This window comes from Anser anser (assembly GCF_964211835.1).
Source record: "Anser anser genome assembly, chromosome: 1".
In the NCBI taxonomy this organism is placed as follows: Eukaryota; Metazoa; Chordata; class Aves; order Anseriformes; family Anatidae; genus Anser; species Anser anser.
Window position 1 is genome coordinate 6506385 of NC_139720.1, and position 18796 is coordinate 6525180.

General features: G+C 40.9%; 1 protein-coding gene across 10 annotated transcripts in view; it reads right to left on the reverse strand.

Moving 5' to 3' along the window:
- The window catches only part of USP6NL (USP6 N-terminal like), a 118785-nt gene that overhangs the window by 81834 nt on the left and 18155 nt on the right, over positions 1–18796 (reverse strand). For 2 of the 10 annotated variants that reach the window (XM_083819761.1, XM_083819762.1), the window contains exon 3: positions 11297–11533. The exons of 7 other annotated variants lie outside the window; for them this stretch is intronic. In XM_083819761.1, the coding sequence (XP_083675887.1) occupies positions 11297–11369 (73 nt within the window). In that variant the 5' untranslated portion in view covers positions 11370–11533. Of the gene's footprint in view, positions 1–11296; positions 11542–18796 lie in introns of those variants that run through there. One more of the 10 variants, XM_083819759.1, reaches the window with a different exon arrangement.

The following is an 18796-nucleotide window of genomic DNA, read 5'->3' on the forward strand; positions in this document are numbered from 1 at the left end:
AATTTTGCCTGGTACATTGGATGAGACTTTTATTTTTAAAAATAAATATAAGAACAATAAGGGGAACACATTCCTCCCTTGAATTTCCAGGGAATAAAAATATTTGCCAGTCAATAAATGCAACAAATTTTGTGCATCCTGATTAATCTATAGGTTACGGGCCTCTATCACTTGCTTCCGAAGAAATTACAGAGAGAAAGATGCCATTTTAAGCACCTCATGTTCAGCTGTAACTGGTGGCTGCGTTAGTGCAAGGAGATAATGATATCACAGGTATCTCAGATATCTGATATCACAGATATCTCTAAGATAAGAATGCTGAGGAAAAAACATTTGATTTTGATATTCTTAAATAGAAATCTATTTTACAACGAAGAATCAAAACAAAGAAATAGAGATTTCTTTTTCTACCATCCCATTTATATTTCATTAAAACATGCATTAGACTACTGTCACAGAGTGGAGATCCTCTGCTGATGTGCAGTAGGGATGGAGCATCTACATTTCAATAATGTAACTTCTGAAAGCAAAACGATGCCCTATGAAGAATGAGAAAGGGTTATGGTTAAAAAACACAGTGGGAAGGGAAGGAGAAACACCCACTACTGCACACAACTTTATCTCCCCAGGGACAACTGGTTTCAGCTTCCTGCATCATGATCATACCTCCTTTAAAAGCTGCACAACCCCCAAAGCCGACAAAATACTGTGAAGGCAAAATTTAATCCTATACAAGTCTGAAGTAACTCTTGTAAATTTACTGCTTAAGCTGCAAATTCATCAAAAAGCATACACTTGAGCCACTTCCAAGTGGCAGCAGAAAACACCTGCAATCCAGCGGAGATACTGCAGTAATATTTGGCAAACAGGAATATAGGAGGACTCTACAAGCTGAATATCAATGAGCTTCTCCATATGGACAGAGTCTGTTCACAAGGGCTGCAGTTAGCGAGCCCGTGCTCGTTTTAAAATGAAGCCCACGTGCGTGCAGGGAGCCCTCGTAGCTGACAGGCTGCAAGATTTATATTGCGCTCATCTCTGCGGCCTGCGGTGAGGAGTTAAGTGACCGTGACTAACAACTGTGCCATCTGATACGGGCGTCGCTCTTCTGGAAAGGACTGCGTGCAATCAAGTATGTGATTGTACTTACATGGCTCTCTTCTGTTTGTTTGAGTTTGTTGCCATACAATAATGCTACAGGAGATAACAGCAGCAAAGAGAAACTTGCATCACCTGGGACTTGACGCAGGAGGGGGTGGCATTTGTTCCTCGAGGAACTGGTCCCACCAAGGACTTCCTTCCTCCAGGTACTGCTAGAAACTGTTTTATTAGCTGCTTTATTAGCAGAGAGCAGCAGTCTTGGGCATCTGTGTACTTATTTTCTCATTTCCACCAAGAATTTAATTAACTGACATTAATTAAGTTTTCTGTTTGATCTGGAAATTCAGCTCACATTAACATTTTTATGGATAGTTTAATACTAACGCTGGCAGATAATTCCTGTTAGGAGAAGCTGCTTGTACATGCAATGAGAGGGACAAAACGAGGGAAGCTATTCCACTTGGAAACAAATATTTTTATTTGTTGTTAGATAGAGCTTGAAAAAAGCTGGATATGTTATCTGAGTTGAGAAGTCTGGATGTTTTGCTTATAAGCTATACCTAAAGATCCAGAAGCTCAAGAGGACACAAAAATACCTCAGAGAAGCCAGATAAAATGTCCAGGAAATCTGTGAACTGTGGATATACACCAAAACATTATCTGAGCTACCAGACTGCCATCATTATCTGTTACAGAAAATGTCCAGCTGAGACCCTGTCACTTTGAAATATTCACCACATTTAAAGTTATTAAACAGGCAAACTGGTTAGCATCCATCTCCGCGCTGTTGCTTATCCCTATCCATTGCAATTTAACAAACAGAACTGTCACCTTCTTAAGCTCTAAATGTATTAAATAAGTTCTGTGCAAGTTTTACAATCAATGAACATGAAAGCTAACATCTATATTTACCATTAGATTCCAAGTTTCATAAGTATGAGGATAAAATATTGGAAACGGAACAATTTAAGGCAAAAAAAAATAGGTCATTCCTCATTGCTTTAAGGGTGCACATCTTCAGAGCACAAGTTTATGAAAAAAATATGCTTTTCAGCATCAAATAAAGTTGACATTATACTTTAAGAGCCCAGAAGAAGAAAAAAGCTGTACACATTTTAAAATAACATATGCACGATTGCCACAATCTTACTAAAATCAAGGTCAGAAAAATCTGTTCCCCTGAAAATACAAGCAGGAATGAGGTTTGTTTTTTCTAGATCCTCCATACAGAATAAATATCAGACCCAGGTTTCACAGCCCTTTCTCAAAAGTCTCCACAAATAGGTTGCATGCACTTAGTTGTGAAATTCACATCACAGTAAATACAGAAGAGCTGCTACAGAAGGAAAGGTACACAAAAAGCCTTCCCCCATGTTCAGGTCCAGGCTGAGCCCTTGTCTCAGCTCCGAACTTACTGGACAAACGCCTCAGGCAAACAGAGCTGCAGTCTCACTTGCAGCATCACTAAAACAGAAAACCAAAAACATTCATCCCACCAGCTCAGGCTCAAAACTATGTAACCCATTAACCTTCCGCAATGTTAAGCAAACACTTGGATACACCACTACCTCCCCACACACAGCTGTCCTCTTCTTTAGAGAAACCCAAGAAAGCCACCTTGTTTTCAGCTGGTCTCACTCCCAGCTGCCGCGTTTCCTCTGCTAGGGTAAAATCAGGCAGGAGAGCTTCCTCAAGCACTGCTGCTCCAGGTCGGCAGCTGCCCCGTGCTTTATGCCACCCAAGCCCAGATGGACTTAGCAGCACACATCGGCATACTTCAGCTGGAAAAGATGAAAACTGGTCCTCAGTACCAGAATATTTCCAAGGGATTTAGTAGGAGGCTTTGTTTCCCTTCCCTGCAACTCAGGCACAGCAGCTAGGACCAAACCAATGGGTATCAACTGTGAAAAGCTCTGAAGGCCACAGAGGCATCCCACTGCCTGCATGATTTAAAACCACAAGACAGCCTATTCCCAGAAGAGGATAAACAGCAACTTACAACAATATATAATCGTGCAGCCTTAAAGCTTACAGGTTGCTTGCTTCTACTTTTTACTATTTTGTGTCAACAAAAGCTTTAACCAAAACTATACTTACATTCGAGATTGACTTTAGCTGAAGAAAATAAGCTCATTTAAATTTGCAATATAAATCAAGACAGTCCAGGGCTTGCAGCTCACCGTTGCTTTACATTTGACTACCCCAGATACACTGCAGAACAACAGACTGGGGAAAAAATATCACAGCAATCAGTAATTACAGCAAGTGAACCAAAAATCAAACTCTGACTATAGTTACAGGCAGACAACCTATATTCAGTTTTTATCACTGCTGAAAGTTGCTCCAAGATGAAGCGGTCAGTGCAACCAGAGAAGCGCAGCGCACGCCAAAAGAAGGCTGGAATCAAACAAGAAAGATTACAGCACTGCCTGCCAGGGAAATAGCAGAGGTTTTGTTGATGTTGTGTTTTGGTGGGGTTTTTTGTTGGTTTTGGTTGGTTGGTTTTATCCCCACCCACCCCTGTGGCCTTACAGCTACGGTAGGACTATTTTACTTCATGGGCATCAAAACTTGTGTGACTTCACCATCCTCAAACAGCCTTCGCACATCTTCGGGGGAGCAAAGGAAGAAAAGGGGACACAGCCATGCAGGCTGTGCAAACAGCAGCTTTAGCGAGCAGCTGAAGCCATGAACAATTATTTGTTCTGGTTCTAAAGCTTTCTAATGACAATGTCAAACATCTTGTCAGAAGCACTAAACTACAATTACTAACAGAGCTTTTTTTTTTTTTTTTAAACTCCCTTCTTTTTTTAACATCCTATTTTATCTACAGGGTTACAATTGTGAACTCTCAGCCACCTACAGGCACGCTCAAAAGAAACGATACTTTTTTTTCTTTTTTAAAAAGGAAAAAAAAAAAGCACTGCAGCAAGGCAGATCAGCTTCTTGATGCCAACACAGCTGTGCTGATTTATACCAAACTGAACTTCTGTCCCATCTGGCAGAAACAACATCGTGAACCTGTTGTGTTTTTCTCATTGCGTTGCTTTACTGTTCTTTACTCAACAGGAGTATTATGTTAAGCTCTTATATTTCCTATATTGCTACAAAAAGAGAGGTTGTATTTTTCAGTATTTGTAGTTTGTCAGTTGACCATTCACGGATTTAGGGACCTGCTCCCTCGTCCCATCCTCCCACCCTCCCACCCCCCCCCCCAAAAAAAAACCACTACAAATTGGAATAACAGATCACAGCACAAAACTGAGGAGCTGTTTCCTTTACTGCACTTTCCTTCTTGTAAGCCAGCTCATTTCAGTTAACTAACATTACTTCATAAAGGAACAAAAGCACCTCATTTTTCTGTAGTTCCTCTACAGCTAAATCAAACTCCAGCTATCTGAAGTGATTTTGCTAAGTCGTGGATCAATTCCCAAGACACAACATCTAAGTACGTTGTTAAACGGTGCTACCTACCTACCAATCAGAGCCCAAATCAGCAGACAGCAAAGTCAGCCATTAACAGCTACATATGGCTAAGCAGCACCGCGACCTTTCTTAATCACTGCATCTGGCACTACACAAATGAGGAAAAATATTTTTAAGTTGTTCAACAATCCAACTGTATTACTACTTGTGTATGCATCACCCTGAGGCAGAACAACTCGGACTCTTGCACTCACCCAGCAAACTTCAGCAGCTCTTTGTGCTGGCTCCGCCAGCAGTACCAGGAGAAAGCCCGGCCCCACGTTCAAGTGCTGTGTTCAGCTTTGGGCCCCTCACTACCAGAAGGACATCGAGGCCCTGGAGTGTGTCCAGAGCAGGGCTATGAAGCTGGTGAAGGGCCTGGAGCACAAGTCCTCTGAGGAGTGGCTGAGGGAACTGGGGTTGTTTGGTCTGGAGCAGAGGAGGCTCAGGGCAGACCTTATTGCTCTCTGCAACTACCCGAAAGGAAGCTGTGGGGAGCTGGGGGTTGGCCTCTTCTCACAGGTAACTAGTGATAGGACCAGAGGGAATGGCCTCAAGTTGTGCCAGGGGAGGTTCAGGTTGGAAATGAGGAGACATTTCTTCTCAGAAAGAGCAGCCAGGCACTGGGACGGGTTGCCCAGGGAGGTGGTGGAGTCACCGTCCCTGGGGGTGTTCAAGGAAAGGTTGGACGTGGTGCTTAGGGACATGGTTTAGTGGGTGACATTGGTGGTAGGGGGATGGGATGGTTGGACCAGGTGATCTTGGAGGGCTTTTCCAACCTTAATGATTCTGTGATTTATTCACATGCCAGTGCTGTGTCCTCCTTGGCGCTGGCATGCATTGCAGTTTGGTAAAAGCAGATCAAGATTGAAACTACCTCCTCAAGAAATAAAATTAGAGTTTAGTTTGAATCAGTGTCCCGCTTTAAAATCACCATGTGACTATACAAGTGCTTGTGAAGCTGTAAGAGTGATTTGAATTGGGATGAGGGGACAAAACAAGCAGCTGAAGCAAGGCAGGACTGCATCTTTAAGAAGAGCCACTTATGCTACAGCTCTTATCCTAGAGCTAGTTACCTGTAAAACCACTGCCAAAAGGCCTAACTTTAACAAAAAAAACAATGTCAGTAGAGCCTGTTGAAACACAGCTCAATTTTATCACCCTAATACACCCTTAGCCATGGCAGGTAATGAATTAAAGCTGTATACGTACATATTGATGAGCCACATAATACAATCAATGATCCTGACTGATGTGACCATAATTTCTTCTTTAATGACAAAAAAAATTAACTGCCATTGAACAATTGCCAAGATCATTTTTATTCTAGAAAATAAATAAAGATCAGTACTTTCTCCCCTGTCCATTCCAGCTCTAAAAAGAAAAAAACTGATTTAAAAAATAGGTGTACAGGTGAAGAAGAAAACCTTTACTTCTATACAGCGTTTCTCGGTTAAAATCCCCAACCTGGGTAATAACTGTTCTTTCAACAATAAGATACCTAACTGCACAGCTTTAATTCACGTGAACTGCGCTACCACTGGCTGTAAGGAGGAACTGCTTTTTAGGAGTCAGACTGCCTTCGAGCAAGAGGTCAAACTAGATTAAAGGATAGAGGAGACCACAGTAAGTGACTGACTTTTCACATCACCTTTTCAAGCACAGCACTGCTAGCTGGGTGAGGGGAGGGATTGTCCACTCTGCTCTGGTGTGGCCTCACCTTGAGCTCTGTGTGTGGTTTTGGGCGCCACAGTATAAAAAGGACATAAAACTATTAGAGGGTGTCCAAAGGACGGCTACAAAGATGGTGCAGGGTCTAGAGGGGAGGATGTATGAGGAGCGGCTGAGGGCCCTGGGTTTGTTCAGCCCAGAGCAGAGCAGGCCGAGGGGAGGCCTCATGGCGGCCTGCAGCTCCCTCACGAGGGGAGCGGAGGGGCAGGCGCTGAGCTCTGCTCTCTGGGGACAGCGACAGGACCCGAGGGAACGGCATGGAGCTGGGACAGGGGAGGGTCAGGCTGGGGGTTAGGGAAAGGTTCTGCACCCAGGGGTGGTCGGGCACTGGGACAGGCTCCCCAGGGCAGCGGGCATGGCCCTGAGCCTGCTGGAGATCAAGGAGTGTTTGGACACTGCTCTCGGACACATGGCCTGATTTTTGGGTGGTCCTGTGTGGAGTCAGGAGTTGGACTCCATGATCCTTGTGGGTCCCTTCCAACTCAGCTTATTCTATGATTCCACGATTATCAACTCGATTGGAGGAATAGTTACAGAAGGTCCACACTGAGCTATGATAAACACCAAAAAAAGCATGAGAAGAAAAAAACCACACCAAGCTGAGCAGAAATGAAATGCTGGGCAACGATGGTCAAATATTTGCCCCCAAAATTCCTCTAGAGCTGTTTAGGCTTTAGGCTGCACGCTGCATTCAATCAGCTCACGTGCATTCCTGTGGAAGGTGACTTGAAAGCAAACGCTAGCAATTTGCTGCAGGACCTTTAGATGCAAGACGGAGAAAATAAAATAATCAACCTATTACATTTCAAAAGAAATACACCAGAAGAAGGACCACAGATTTCTTGCAAAGTCTGGAAGATAAGGTTCTCCCAGTGAACCATCTGCAAGCAAATTCAGGCAGTATCTTCACAAGTGTGAGCTACTACTGGGATATTTCCAGAATGAAAAATTATTTTTGAAACTGAAGATATTTATTAGCTTTGCCTGCAACCTAAATGGCTGAGATACGGTATGTACCCCAAAGAAACATAGGGGATTCCTGAAGGAGCGTTATTGTTGGCTTATAGCCCACAAAATGCAGTGGCCAAGCATATGCTCCCTCTTGCGATCTATAAAAACAACCTCAAACTTAAGTTTTCCGTTAGTTATCTTTTACACTGAAATTTGCACGCCTTTGTAATTTGGTGATTTTGATTTTGTTGTCTTAGCTGCTGAACGTATTTCAATGCAACGTCTCTTTTCTATTCTAACATCAAGGTGATGCTGCCAGTTATGCTCTGCTGTAGCCATCTGTAAAAAGAAGGGGGGGGAAAGAGGTAAACCAAGAATATTTTTTATTTTAAACAATTTTGATTTCTACCAGGATTTCAGTGATAGAAAAAAAAAAGGAAAATAGACCATAGATTTATACCCTACATTGATTTCTCCAGGAGAAATAACATTAGAACTATTTGTTTTAATACAGACAGGTTTCAGATCTTGTGAAATATATGGCCTTGAACGAGAACACTTATCAAGAGAATTTCATCCTGACATGATTTTGGACTTTATCCAAAGCCAAGGTTTCAAGGTTATATATATATATATATATATATATATATATATATTTAAGTCTTATGAAGTAAAATAGTGACAACCTCTTTATTTATTTACAGCTTTATATTCACCTTCAAAGTTACAGAAAGTGGTAAAAAGCTAAAATGTTACTCTTGCTCCAACAAATGGACTAGAGACTTTTTTTTTTTTTTAACTAATTTGATGTTATCTAAATACAATAAGGGTCTGGATTTTCCAATGAAAAACAAGCAAACAAAACACACACACACACACACACACAAAGCAACCACCACCACCCAAAAAAAAGCATACACACACAGCTTTCAGGGAAATTGGAAGACTGCTTAACACAATTAAATGGTTTTGGTTTTTAACTTTAAAAAATAAATACAACTCTTGGGATTCAAGTTCTAATCAGTGCATTACAAAACAAATATGAAAACAGATGTTAGACATTATAAACCAAAACTTACTGGTTAGCTCATTACATCTATCACTAAGCAAGAACCTCACAGGGAAAAATATGGGGATGTGAGCCTTTTCAACAGGCAAAGAGTAAAGACAGAATCATAACTAAAGGACTTGCAACTGGGAGACGAGTACTCTATTTGCAGAAGTTAGCCTTGTATTTGTAAGCCATTTAATCACCCTCTTATGATATAGAAAGTGAAATCTAATTTAACTAGAGGCATGAGTCACAGCCACAATGAAAACAAACTCTGGCCTATAACAAACAATTAGACTCAGCAGCTTTGGCAGGCTGCTCAACTACCCGATTAAATTCGCATCTCAGCCCGTGAAACGTTAAGAATGGGTTCCTTTTAAACAACATTCTGCGAGACTCTCTTCGGCAGGGATTGAATTCTCCTCTCCACAGCAGCTACCGCAGGACTTATAATAAGCTTCTGTTGTTAAACCACAAATGCAAAGAAGACATGTTCTTGGCTAATAACAGTGTTTCTAGGTCTCAGCTGAAAATGAGCTTTGGGGAAGTTGAAGGCTGGGGGAATCCTTCCTCCCCATAACCTTGCAACCTATTTAGGAAAATAATTATAAAGTTAGGACATTCAATTTCAAAGACAGGGTTTTAAACTAGATGCAACACAAGAAATATGCAATTAATACATTATGCTACTTTGAAAATTCTCCCCAACGTCAGCTAAGGACCTACTGAGGGAGACACTCTTCCTCCGCTCCACACGCCCAGTGCTCCCTGCAAGTATCAGCCCAGATATTTGCAGTGTCAGTTTCCCAGGTTCCTGATTTTCATGACAAAGGACAGATTTTACAGTAAATTTTATTCACACAACATGAGACCGATGAACTTGAGACTCTACCCAAAAACGTATTTTAATGATAAACACTCTTTTTTAAGAGGAAGTAGAGGGCACACCTGTAGAATGCAATTAAAAACAGAAGAGGGCACACCTGAAGAATGCAATTAAAAACATCGAAGGTTTACCAACACTAATTTGAAAGCACATTTGTAAACCCTTCACACATCATCCCTCCTGTCTCAGTGAATTCACCTCACATTCACACTGGGCTTCCTAGCAACTCTTCCTTTACAAATACATTTTTCCATTTACTGAAAACAATGCTGAGAATGAGTCATTTCTGTAGAATACAGTCCCTCACATACACCAGATGCCTAATGTTGCATGCTGCGAGGAAAAAAGACGAAGAAACTAATGCCTACTCAGATTGCTGTATTTATTACAGAAGTCTGCCAGCATTTTGCATCGTTTCCTTCAGAATGTTTTAGTTGTTTTTTTTTTTTAATGTTAAGATCTTAACATTACTCATAAAAAAATGCTACCAAGTTCTCCAAGAGCTAACATGTAATTAGCTCAGCTGCTAGCACCCCGAGAACACTGCCCAAACAACGGCCAAAAAGGGTCTGAAACAAATGGGGGTGGCTGGTGGGGGGCATGGGGGAGGAATCAAAGCTTTGCAACTCAGATTCTGAGCATCTCCTGATGTTTTTCAAGGCTTGCACTTCCAATTCAGTTGAATCAGTTCCAATAAACAAATTTTTATATTTTTGGTGTTACCTTTTTAAGTACATATACTTCTTCTCTGAAATCCAAGCCTGACTAGCTAGCTACACTCCGAACAGACACGAAGTACCGTCCCCTTCGTTCTTCTCTCTAACAAGTGGAGTGTAAGGAAACAAACCCAAACCTGAAGATGAACAGAGAACTGACACCAAGTAATTCACTGTGATGATATTATACAACTGCTGGGTGGGATGTTCAGCCAGTCATTACAAAATCTAAGGAATTAATTAAGAAGTTTGGTTTGATGAAATGCACGCCTTCCCCCCCCCCCCCCCCCCCCCCCAGAATAGAGATGATAGAAGTGGGTCCCAATTCTACCTCCACTCAAATTGTTTTCTTACGGTGGTGTTTTGTTAACTAATTCCTTAGAATTACAGCAGCCTGATATGATTAGATAAGTGCTCTGAATTAAAGATACTTGCCTTTAGCCACAGATTACATGTAATGGCAGAAGAGAACAATGACACAGTAACAGGCACACGCAGACGCTATAGGCTGTATATTATTCATGACCTATTCAGCAGGAAATAAAGTGCTCCCAGAAAATTAATTCTAGTAATAAAGGAGTGCAATTTTTAAGACAGCTTTATGAATTATTTTGTTCCTCTACAAACCATATATTCAGCAATTGCAAATAATTAAGATGTAAAAGTAACAATGAACAGTAGGAGGGGAAAAAAAGTGTTTAATTAGTCCCTAATTAGATAAGTATGCCAGATAGCACAAAGGATGGAACTCGTTTCAAGGAGGAAAAAAAATAGAAACAAACATCCAACACACTGAAGAGAACAAAGAAAAAAGCATTTAACATCAATTAATTTCAAACAATAATTATTTCAAGTAATGTTTTGCACACTTGCAAGAGCCATTTCAGATTTTGAAGTTAGCTGAAGTCTAGAAATAATCTAATTTTGAAACCTAAACAGCAGTGCAGCTGTGTATGTTCAGTCTCTCTCATTTCCATAAGCACTGAAGAAGCCTATTTTTGCTCTTATTCTCATTTAGAATACTTAAGCTTCTAAAAACTATTCTGATGGGATTATATAGAATATAGTAGCTATTTTCACAGCCTAAGCTACCCAGAGAAGAAAAACATTTCTTTAGCCCAGAAAAATAAGGAAAAGATCTTCAGAACAACAGTAGCAGTTACAAACGCTGACAAACTCCATCTTCAGCATAATAAACGTCATCGGGATTCTCTTTGGGAAAGCTGCAGTTGCAAAGCGATAATAATTAGGCTTAAAATAGTTCAAAGCTAGATTACGGGAGCTGTACATGCCACAGAAAATTAAGTAAACATTTGACTATAACCAAGCTCCAACATATTTCAGATTTATAGTAAATTACTCGGAACACTGAATACAACCCAGTGCTGCTCTTACCTTTCTTAGCAGCATCTGTTCTCCGTCTTGCTGGCGACACCAGATCCTTTACAATCTGTAGCACTTGAATCATTGCTCCTTAGCAGGATCAAAAGAGACTAGATGCCCCTCCGAAATTCCAACAGGTTTCATTACTACGTAGTATTACATGGCTGTCTTCTGAATGCTCAGGCAAAACTGATGCAGGAAGAACTCAGCTACCTTCAGAGCAAGATTTCTGCCTGACGACTCTCCAGGCTGGGGTGATGGATTTAAAGTGACTTCAGCACAAGGAAATAAAAAAAACTGCAAGCAGTCCTAAATGTATTTCTGCAGAACATTTTAAAAATTACTTACTGAAGAGAATGCATACTGATTTCTCTCAATAAAGTTCAAAGGAAACGTTCACACCAGGAAGTAAAGAAAACACTTCTTGAAATGAATGCCAGTTGCAGCAACGTCCTCCCCCAGGCATGCCCATTGAAGAAGTGGGTCTGCATCCTCTTTTAAAGTCTGAATCGATTCATGAAATTTCACATAATGTGTTAAGAGAGCTACTGGTGCAGGGTAGAGACAGCGTCAGACTTACTAACAGAACTCAAATTGAATCTAGCCTGCTAAACTCCAGCAGGCATAAGCAAGCACCTGCTAAAAAGAGTCACTTGGCTCCCCTTCCTCCCCCTGAACACACACCTCTGACACCCTCCTACGTGACTGGAATCCTTGCACACCAGGAAACACGCTGGAAATCCAGGGAGCATTTCAGGAGTTTTCTCTCTCACCACCAGAGGCCCAGAGAACAGTTGCAGCTCAGGTACTATCATTACTTTTGGCAGGTAATTTTAACCAGACAAATTGCAGTATGTGCCCCACAACATTTTTAATGCCGTTTGGAAAACGTACAAAGGCACTTCAGAAATCCTTTCTGCCAAGGATTTTACAGGGCTAAGAAAGAAAAGAATCATGAGAAATCGTGTTTTATACGGGTGCATTAAATAACTGTCAGCCCTGAAGAGCCTCTGTGAATGCTTTTGGAAACTGAATTCCTACGCCGCATCGTAAGGCCTCATCTGCACAAAGAGAGCAATTTAGAAGGCCAACTGCATTTTCTGAAAACCATAACATCAGAACAAACACAGCCCACAACCAAGGCACAAGATGCATTCTCTGGCCTTTAGACCTTCTGTTCCCATTGCTTAAGTGTTACGAGTTGGGAGGAGAGGTCATCTCTTTCCATTTCCAGCTGCTGATCACACGCATGTCAGATTTAAGATTTGCTGGCATATTTACCCACACGCACGTTGGTCTGTTGAAACACGTACAGCGCAGGCACAACAAACTGTTCCTCTTCTGGTAGGCTCATCTACATTCTGCCCGTTAATCCACCCCTGCCAGAAGTAATAACATTCCCGAGAACTATCATATTTGGCTTGGCAAAACAAAGACAACTAAAATCATTATCTCTGACAAGCCATCCAATTTCTTTTCCCACCCTGCAAATATGTCCACTCAATAGGAAGCTTGGAGACTATTACTGTGCAACTAGAATTTATCTCTTCCCAAGAGAGGGCTCTTCAAGCTATCTGAAATGAAATGCCTAGCTCTTCATGTAAAGAATAATTTCTAACTCCTATACATAAACTTGAATTCCAGGTTTCAGACGAATTACTTTATACGTAGAGAGGGAAGGAAAAAAGAATATAAATAGATGTTTCCAGAAAACAAGTATAAATTCAAAACATATATTTAAAAGATGTAATATACAGGGTTGCCTGATAAAGTTTGCTTGTTAATAATACGGACCTCTACATTTCTGCTGTAAGAACTTTCCCACTGTTATATTTCCATGATGTGTTCGTTCTTAATTTAGTTGGGTTATCGACCTACTTGTCTTCAAGTTAAAGATATAAACTAAATGGAATATCACTGCTTACAGCTAAGTTACATTGTAAATGTACTCTGAGAAGCTGACCAAACTTATGGTTTGCGTAAGCATATAACTATCTTTCAGCACTATGATTTTTGGGGGGGTCTTTGATAGACCTATATTAAAGACAAAAAAGAAAAAACGAAGGGGAACACTTTACAATAAAATCCTCGGATAATATCTGAATAAATGTTTAACCAACTAACACATGAGCATACCTTACAGATCCTGAAGGTGATTTATAACTGAACTAGATTAATCTACAGAAAGGTTCTGAAGCGTTGGATAAGCAAGAGAACGGTGGGCTGACAAAGAGCAACAGCAGAGAAGAGGGAATGTAGCAAGAGAGAAGGGAATAGAAGGTATGTTTTCTGCTTGCTTTCATGTCACCATTAGTTTCACAATTCAGGAAGTGAGCTACATCAATAGTAAAAAGAGAAATCAGAGCTACTGAAGTGCTGCATTTAACACCCAGAGAAGGATTAGAGCTGTTCCCTATCGGGAAAACAGAAGTTGCTCCATTTTCGTCAAAACCATTTCGTCTCCCAGGTGATTAATCGGAGAAGGTTTCTCAGATGATTTTCAGGTTTGTTGGACTATTACAGAAATACAAAACTAGTACCTACAAAAGTCTGCAGAACAGTCATGAGAAAGGCTTTTATCCCACGTTCTCTCTCCTGAAGGGAGGTTCACAAGCACTTCAGGACTAGAAATCATTTCCATATACACCTGCCTCCCTCAGCATGAAATAATCTGAAAGGAGTAGGAAACACGGTAGTTTCCTTCTTGTCCTATTTGAAAAAATGTAATTTATAACAAGAAAAAAAAAAGCTTTAAAATGAACTTAGGAAACTGTAATCAAGTTTACTAAACATCCTGTTTGCAAGAAGAGACAGATACACAAGATAAACCAAAACAAAACCAAGTGTCATAATCTTAGTGTTAGAATTTAAGCAGACTCTGTTTGAGGAAGAAAAGTAAAGTTACATACTCAGTGCACATCATGTGAATTTCCGCTAATCACCTGCATTTTCATCAGCTAGTTAGCTGAGGAATATGGGCTTGTTAGTGTTCTTGCATTCTGCCTTTCTTCCTTAACTTCAGAACTTTAGGAAATAAAGGAATCACACACGTTATAACGCTGACAAAATACACTGGTATGAGAAGGAGCAGTTAACCAGGACTGGATTCTATGGATCACCACGTGTACCCCTTCCCCTCTCCTAACTATAAAGAAAAGAATGATCTGCATCCTGATTAGTTGGCTGCCATCACTCAAAATAAGAAATGCTTCTATTAACGTAACTATAGTTAGCTGGTCCTTGAAAGGAGTTTTTTCATAAAGCATACTGCCAGGAGCTAACGCATTTACAGCACAAAGGATGCTGCAAAATTATGGCTCAGTGGATATTTGTCAAACAACACTTGGGGGGGGGGGGGCGGGGATCAGAATTTAAGTTTAAACAAAACTTAACTTTTTCCCCCCTTCACTCTTTTTATAATCTGGAGCTGTTATAAAGCCTAGACAGAATGTCATGAATAAACAAAAAAGAAAAACACACACACATCATGAACCCTCAGGGTAATCCCACACAGCACTGCAGCTACACTACCCCAAAACACACCCATTTGTTGTGCCCTCATTTGCAAAAAGGAAGATGTACAAGCTACTGAAAAAAAGCAACACCAACACCCACCACTAAAATGGCTTGAGGGAATTCATTCATATGAACAGTAGGCCTGTACGCATTTTTATTTGAGATGCAAAGTTATCTTGACCATTCTTTTTCCATTTCACATCAGTCTGACCTAGCTAGAATTCAGTTTAAATGCCACATCTCCACAGAAGCCTATGAAGTCCTGTCTTCATAATCCTACCTTATGTTCCCCATGGAGTACACCAGAATTATCCGTGTCTTTTTCCGTATCTGCTAGCCTCTAAACACGGTTAAGATACCTAAGGGCTGACAAACCCAAAGAAACAGACAGTTCATAACACAATGGGCAGAGAGAAATTCGGGGGAAGCAGCCACGGCAAGGTATCAGCCTGAGATCCAGTCCTGTCGCTGCCTGTTTCACCAAATACAGAACCAAGCTTTAAGTCTTGCCATCGTCATCTAGAAATCAGATTATTGTATACATTTAAGATTTCATCCGATATCTCTTTAGTTCTGCAAAAAAACAAAGCCTGATGTTATAGACAGTAGATGGGGATTTACAAGAGTCAAGGTCCGTTTGCCTTTCGAACCCCTCTTTCTACATCTGTAAACAAACAAAAAAAAAAGCTTAAACACTTCAGAGTCAGTAGGCCTATTCATAACAAAGGCTATAAAAAGCCAAGTACCAGCAACAGCGAAGGCAGCTGTTCTTAATGACCAATTTGAATGTTTGCTTTCGAAGCTGCAGTTTCAGAAGCCACACAGGGCAGAACTGCTTCATCTTCCCTCCTATCTTGACAAAACAGCTTGGAAAATGAAGCAGATTTCTTACAGGGAGCAACAAAAAAATTTTTAAGCAGGGAAGAAGTTTCTCAACATTAGAGTAGCTTAAAAGGATTAAGGAAATATAAGTAAGGTAGTTGGAAAAAGATTCTTTAAATACTAGAAAAAAAAGGAAAAACGTGTTCTAAAAATATTTGCATGGCAATTTCCCAGTACATAGTTTCTTGAGAAAAGTGATAAAATCAGGTACAACCTACCCAGGAGCTAAGTCCCAGCAACACCTCAAATATCAATAGAAACATTCTGGTTTTACAATACTCCTCTCTGACTTTCCCCGTCACAATTGGTCTTCAAATGAATATCTCAAAATAAATAAGCATCGAGCTCTAAGACAGGCAATACATCATGATACAAATTACTCCAAAAGCAGCTGTAAAGCAGGCTATCCATCCTTTCTCACTGATATTTTGAATTAATTTTCCAATCCATAAACTGAAGCCTACAGTTTTCATTTGTTAGGTATGCAATAGTCCGGTCCAGTTGGAAGAGGAGAATTCTGGAGTTCCACATCAATAACTAACCCCCACCCCCAACAAATCTCTGAATCTTCGTTATTTTCTAAAGAGTATTCTTGGGCAGTAATAAAGGGAACCATGGAAAGGGAAGCAAAGAAAACCGAATGTTCTCAAGAAATCATTTCTGGCATTCCGGTAGCCCTTCCTGGGAAACTGTTTGCAAGAGTGACAGAAACCCTGCTTGTTATTCAAGGCGTTCATTTTTCAAAGATGACAGCTTTTGGCTATGCATTTTGCATAAAAATATATAAAATATGCTCACGGTCTTCTGAAAGACAGAATCACCTAGGCTGGAAAAGACCTTCTACGTCACCAGTCCAACTGTCAACCTGACCTACTGAGTCCCACCGCTAAACCACCTCCCTTACTGCCACATCCACACGTGGGATCCCACACCCCCAAGGGATTTCGACTTCACCGCTTTCCTACGCAGGCTGTTCCAGTACTCGACTACTCTCTCCATGAAGAAATTCTTCCTGGTATCCAATTTAAAACTCCCCTGGCACAACTTGAGGCCACTTCCTTGTGTCTTATCACTTGTCACCTGAGAAAAGAGACCAACACCTCCTCGCTGCAACCTCTTTTCAGGCAGCTGTAGAGAGTGGTGAGGTCTCCCCTCAGCCTTCTCTTCTCCAGTCCAAACAGCCCCAATTCCTTCACTCGCTCCTCACATCTCATTTTCTTGTCCCTTCACCAGCTTTGTTGCTCTTCTCTCCACACCCTTGTTGTAGCAAGGGGCCCAAACCTGAACACAAGTGTGAACCCTTGAGGTGCACAAGGGGAAGATCACTTCCCTGGTCCTGTTGACCAGCGCCCCCAGGTCCTTTCCTGCCGGGCAGCTTTCCAGCCTCTCTTCCCCCAGCCTGCACCGCTGCCTGGGGGTGCTGTGCCCCAAGTGCAGCACCCAGCACTTGGCTTTGTTGAATGTCCTGTGGTTGGACCCAGCCCGTCGATCCAGCCTATCCAGATCCCTCTGCAAAGCCTTCCTACCCTCAAGCAGATCAATGTTCCTGCCTAGCAGATCAACAATTCTACCTCATTTGGTATGATTCTGCAGTCCTTAACTGCTTAATTCAATGGAATTTGCATTCACTTACATTTTTTTTTTTCCCTTTTTTGGCAATTCTGCCCCCATTTTGAAAGCATGAAAGCATGGCTACAGTTTTTAAACAAACTGATGTAGACGTATGATCCTCTTTTACAAGAAGTCATCTTGGGTGCAGAAAGAAGCTTGGTCTAGATAGAGGCTGGAGAAGTAATAAATAATTGTAACAGTAAGCTGTAAGTGCATTCTGATTAACGAAGAGGCATTTGTTCACATCTTTTATGTCTTTTTCTTTTGACTTAAATATACAAGCAAACTGTTCATTACATTCAGAGCTTTATTAAAGGGTCCAAGAAATTACTTCCACCTATTCCAGGCAAATATAAGTATATATACCTATATCAAACCCCCCAAAAAATAAGAAAAATTAATGAAAGTTAAGGAGGAGGAAGAAGTGTAAGCTAAGTTAGGCAGCCCTTATTGCACAGCTTGAAGTTTTAAGGGAAGAAACACATTGCAAAATCCTGCAACTGCACAATACCCTTACTGTTCTCCCTGTTACTCAATTCGTGTTCTTTTTACCCCGTAGCTCTTGCTACAACACTTTCTGCAAGTGGATCTAGACAGTATCAGGACAGACAGCAACTTTCCCAGAGCCACAATGGAGGGAAGGGCACTGCCTGCACAGATCACTTTTAGCATCACCCTGGCAAACAGACACCAGACACTAATGGAGAACAGCATCAGACCTTTGTGTTCAAGTATCTCTCAATGGACCGTTCCAAAAAATATGAAAGCAGGTATATTCTATTTTTTCCTCCTGACAGATGTGTTTTACACCTATCACCTCTACCAGCAAAATAAGGACACTGCTTAGTCTATGATCATGTATTTCCCATAAAAACCCTACTGTCAGATCTAGACATACACGTGTGTTTAAGTACTTGCAACATCTTTATTGAACTAAGCTACACAGTTCAGCAAGAGTTTAATTCAAAAGCTCTTGGGTATTTAACCTGTTACATTTTTAACTTGTTAAAAAGGGTAGCATACATTACAGCGCAGAACTCCTCAGATCCAAAATGAAGTGTTGCAACTACATGATTAGGACTGTGGTAAGCAAGTAACACAGACGTTATGATGAAGAGCAACCACAGAACCACAGATTCTTATTATGAACCTTCAAAACATTTGTCATATTTCTTTCTCCTCTTCCTCGTGCCCATGTCGTCCTTCAAAAGACGAAAGGCCACTTTGTAAGGTACGGTCATTGAGTAAATAAAGAAAGCGCCAACAAAGCAAGTGGTGCTTCTCCCCCAGCAAAAATTCTATCTAAGGAGCTCATTTCAATTATGTGATGGAATATTTTTTAAAATGGAGGAGGAGAAAAAAAAAGTCAGTACAAGCTCTCATCTCAGCAAATGTACACAGTCCACGGAATTTCTCAGTCTCCCTAATACTCTAGTCCTAATCTTTATACGTTTTTAGCTACATATTTATTTTGTGGACAAAATCCATGCGAGAGCTCTTAAA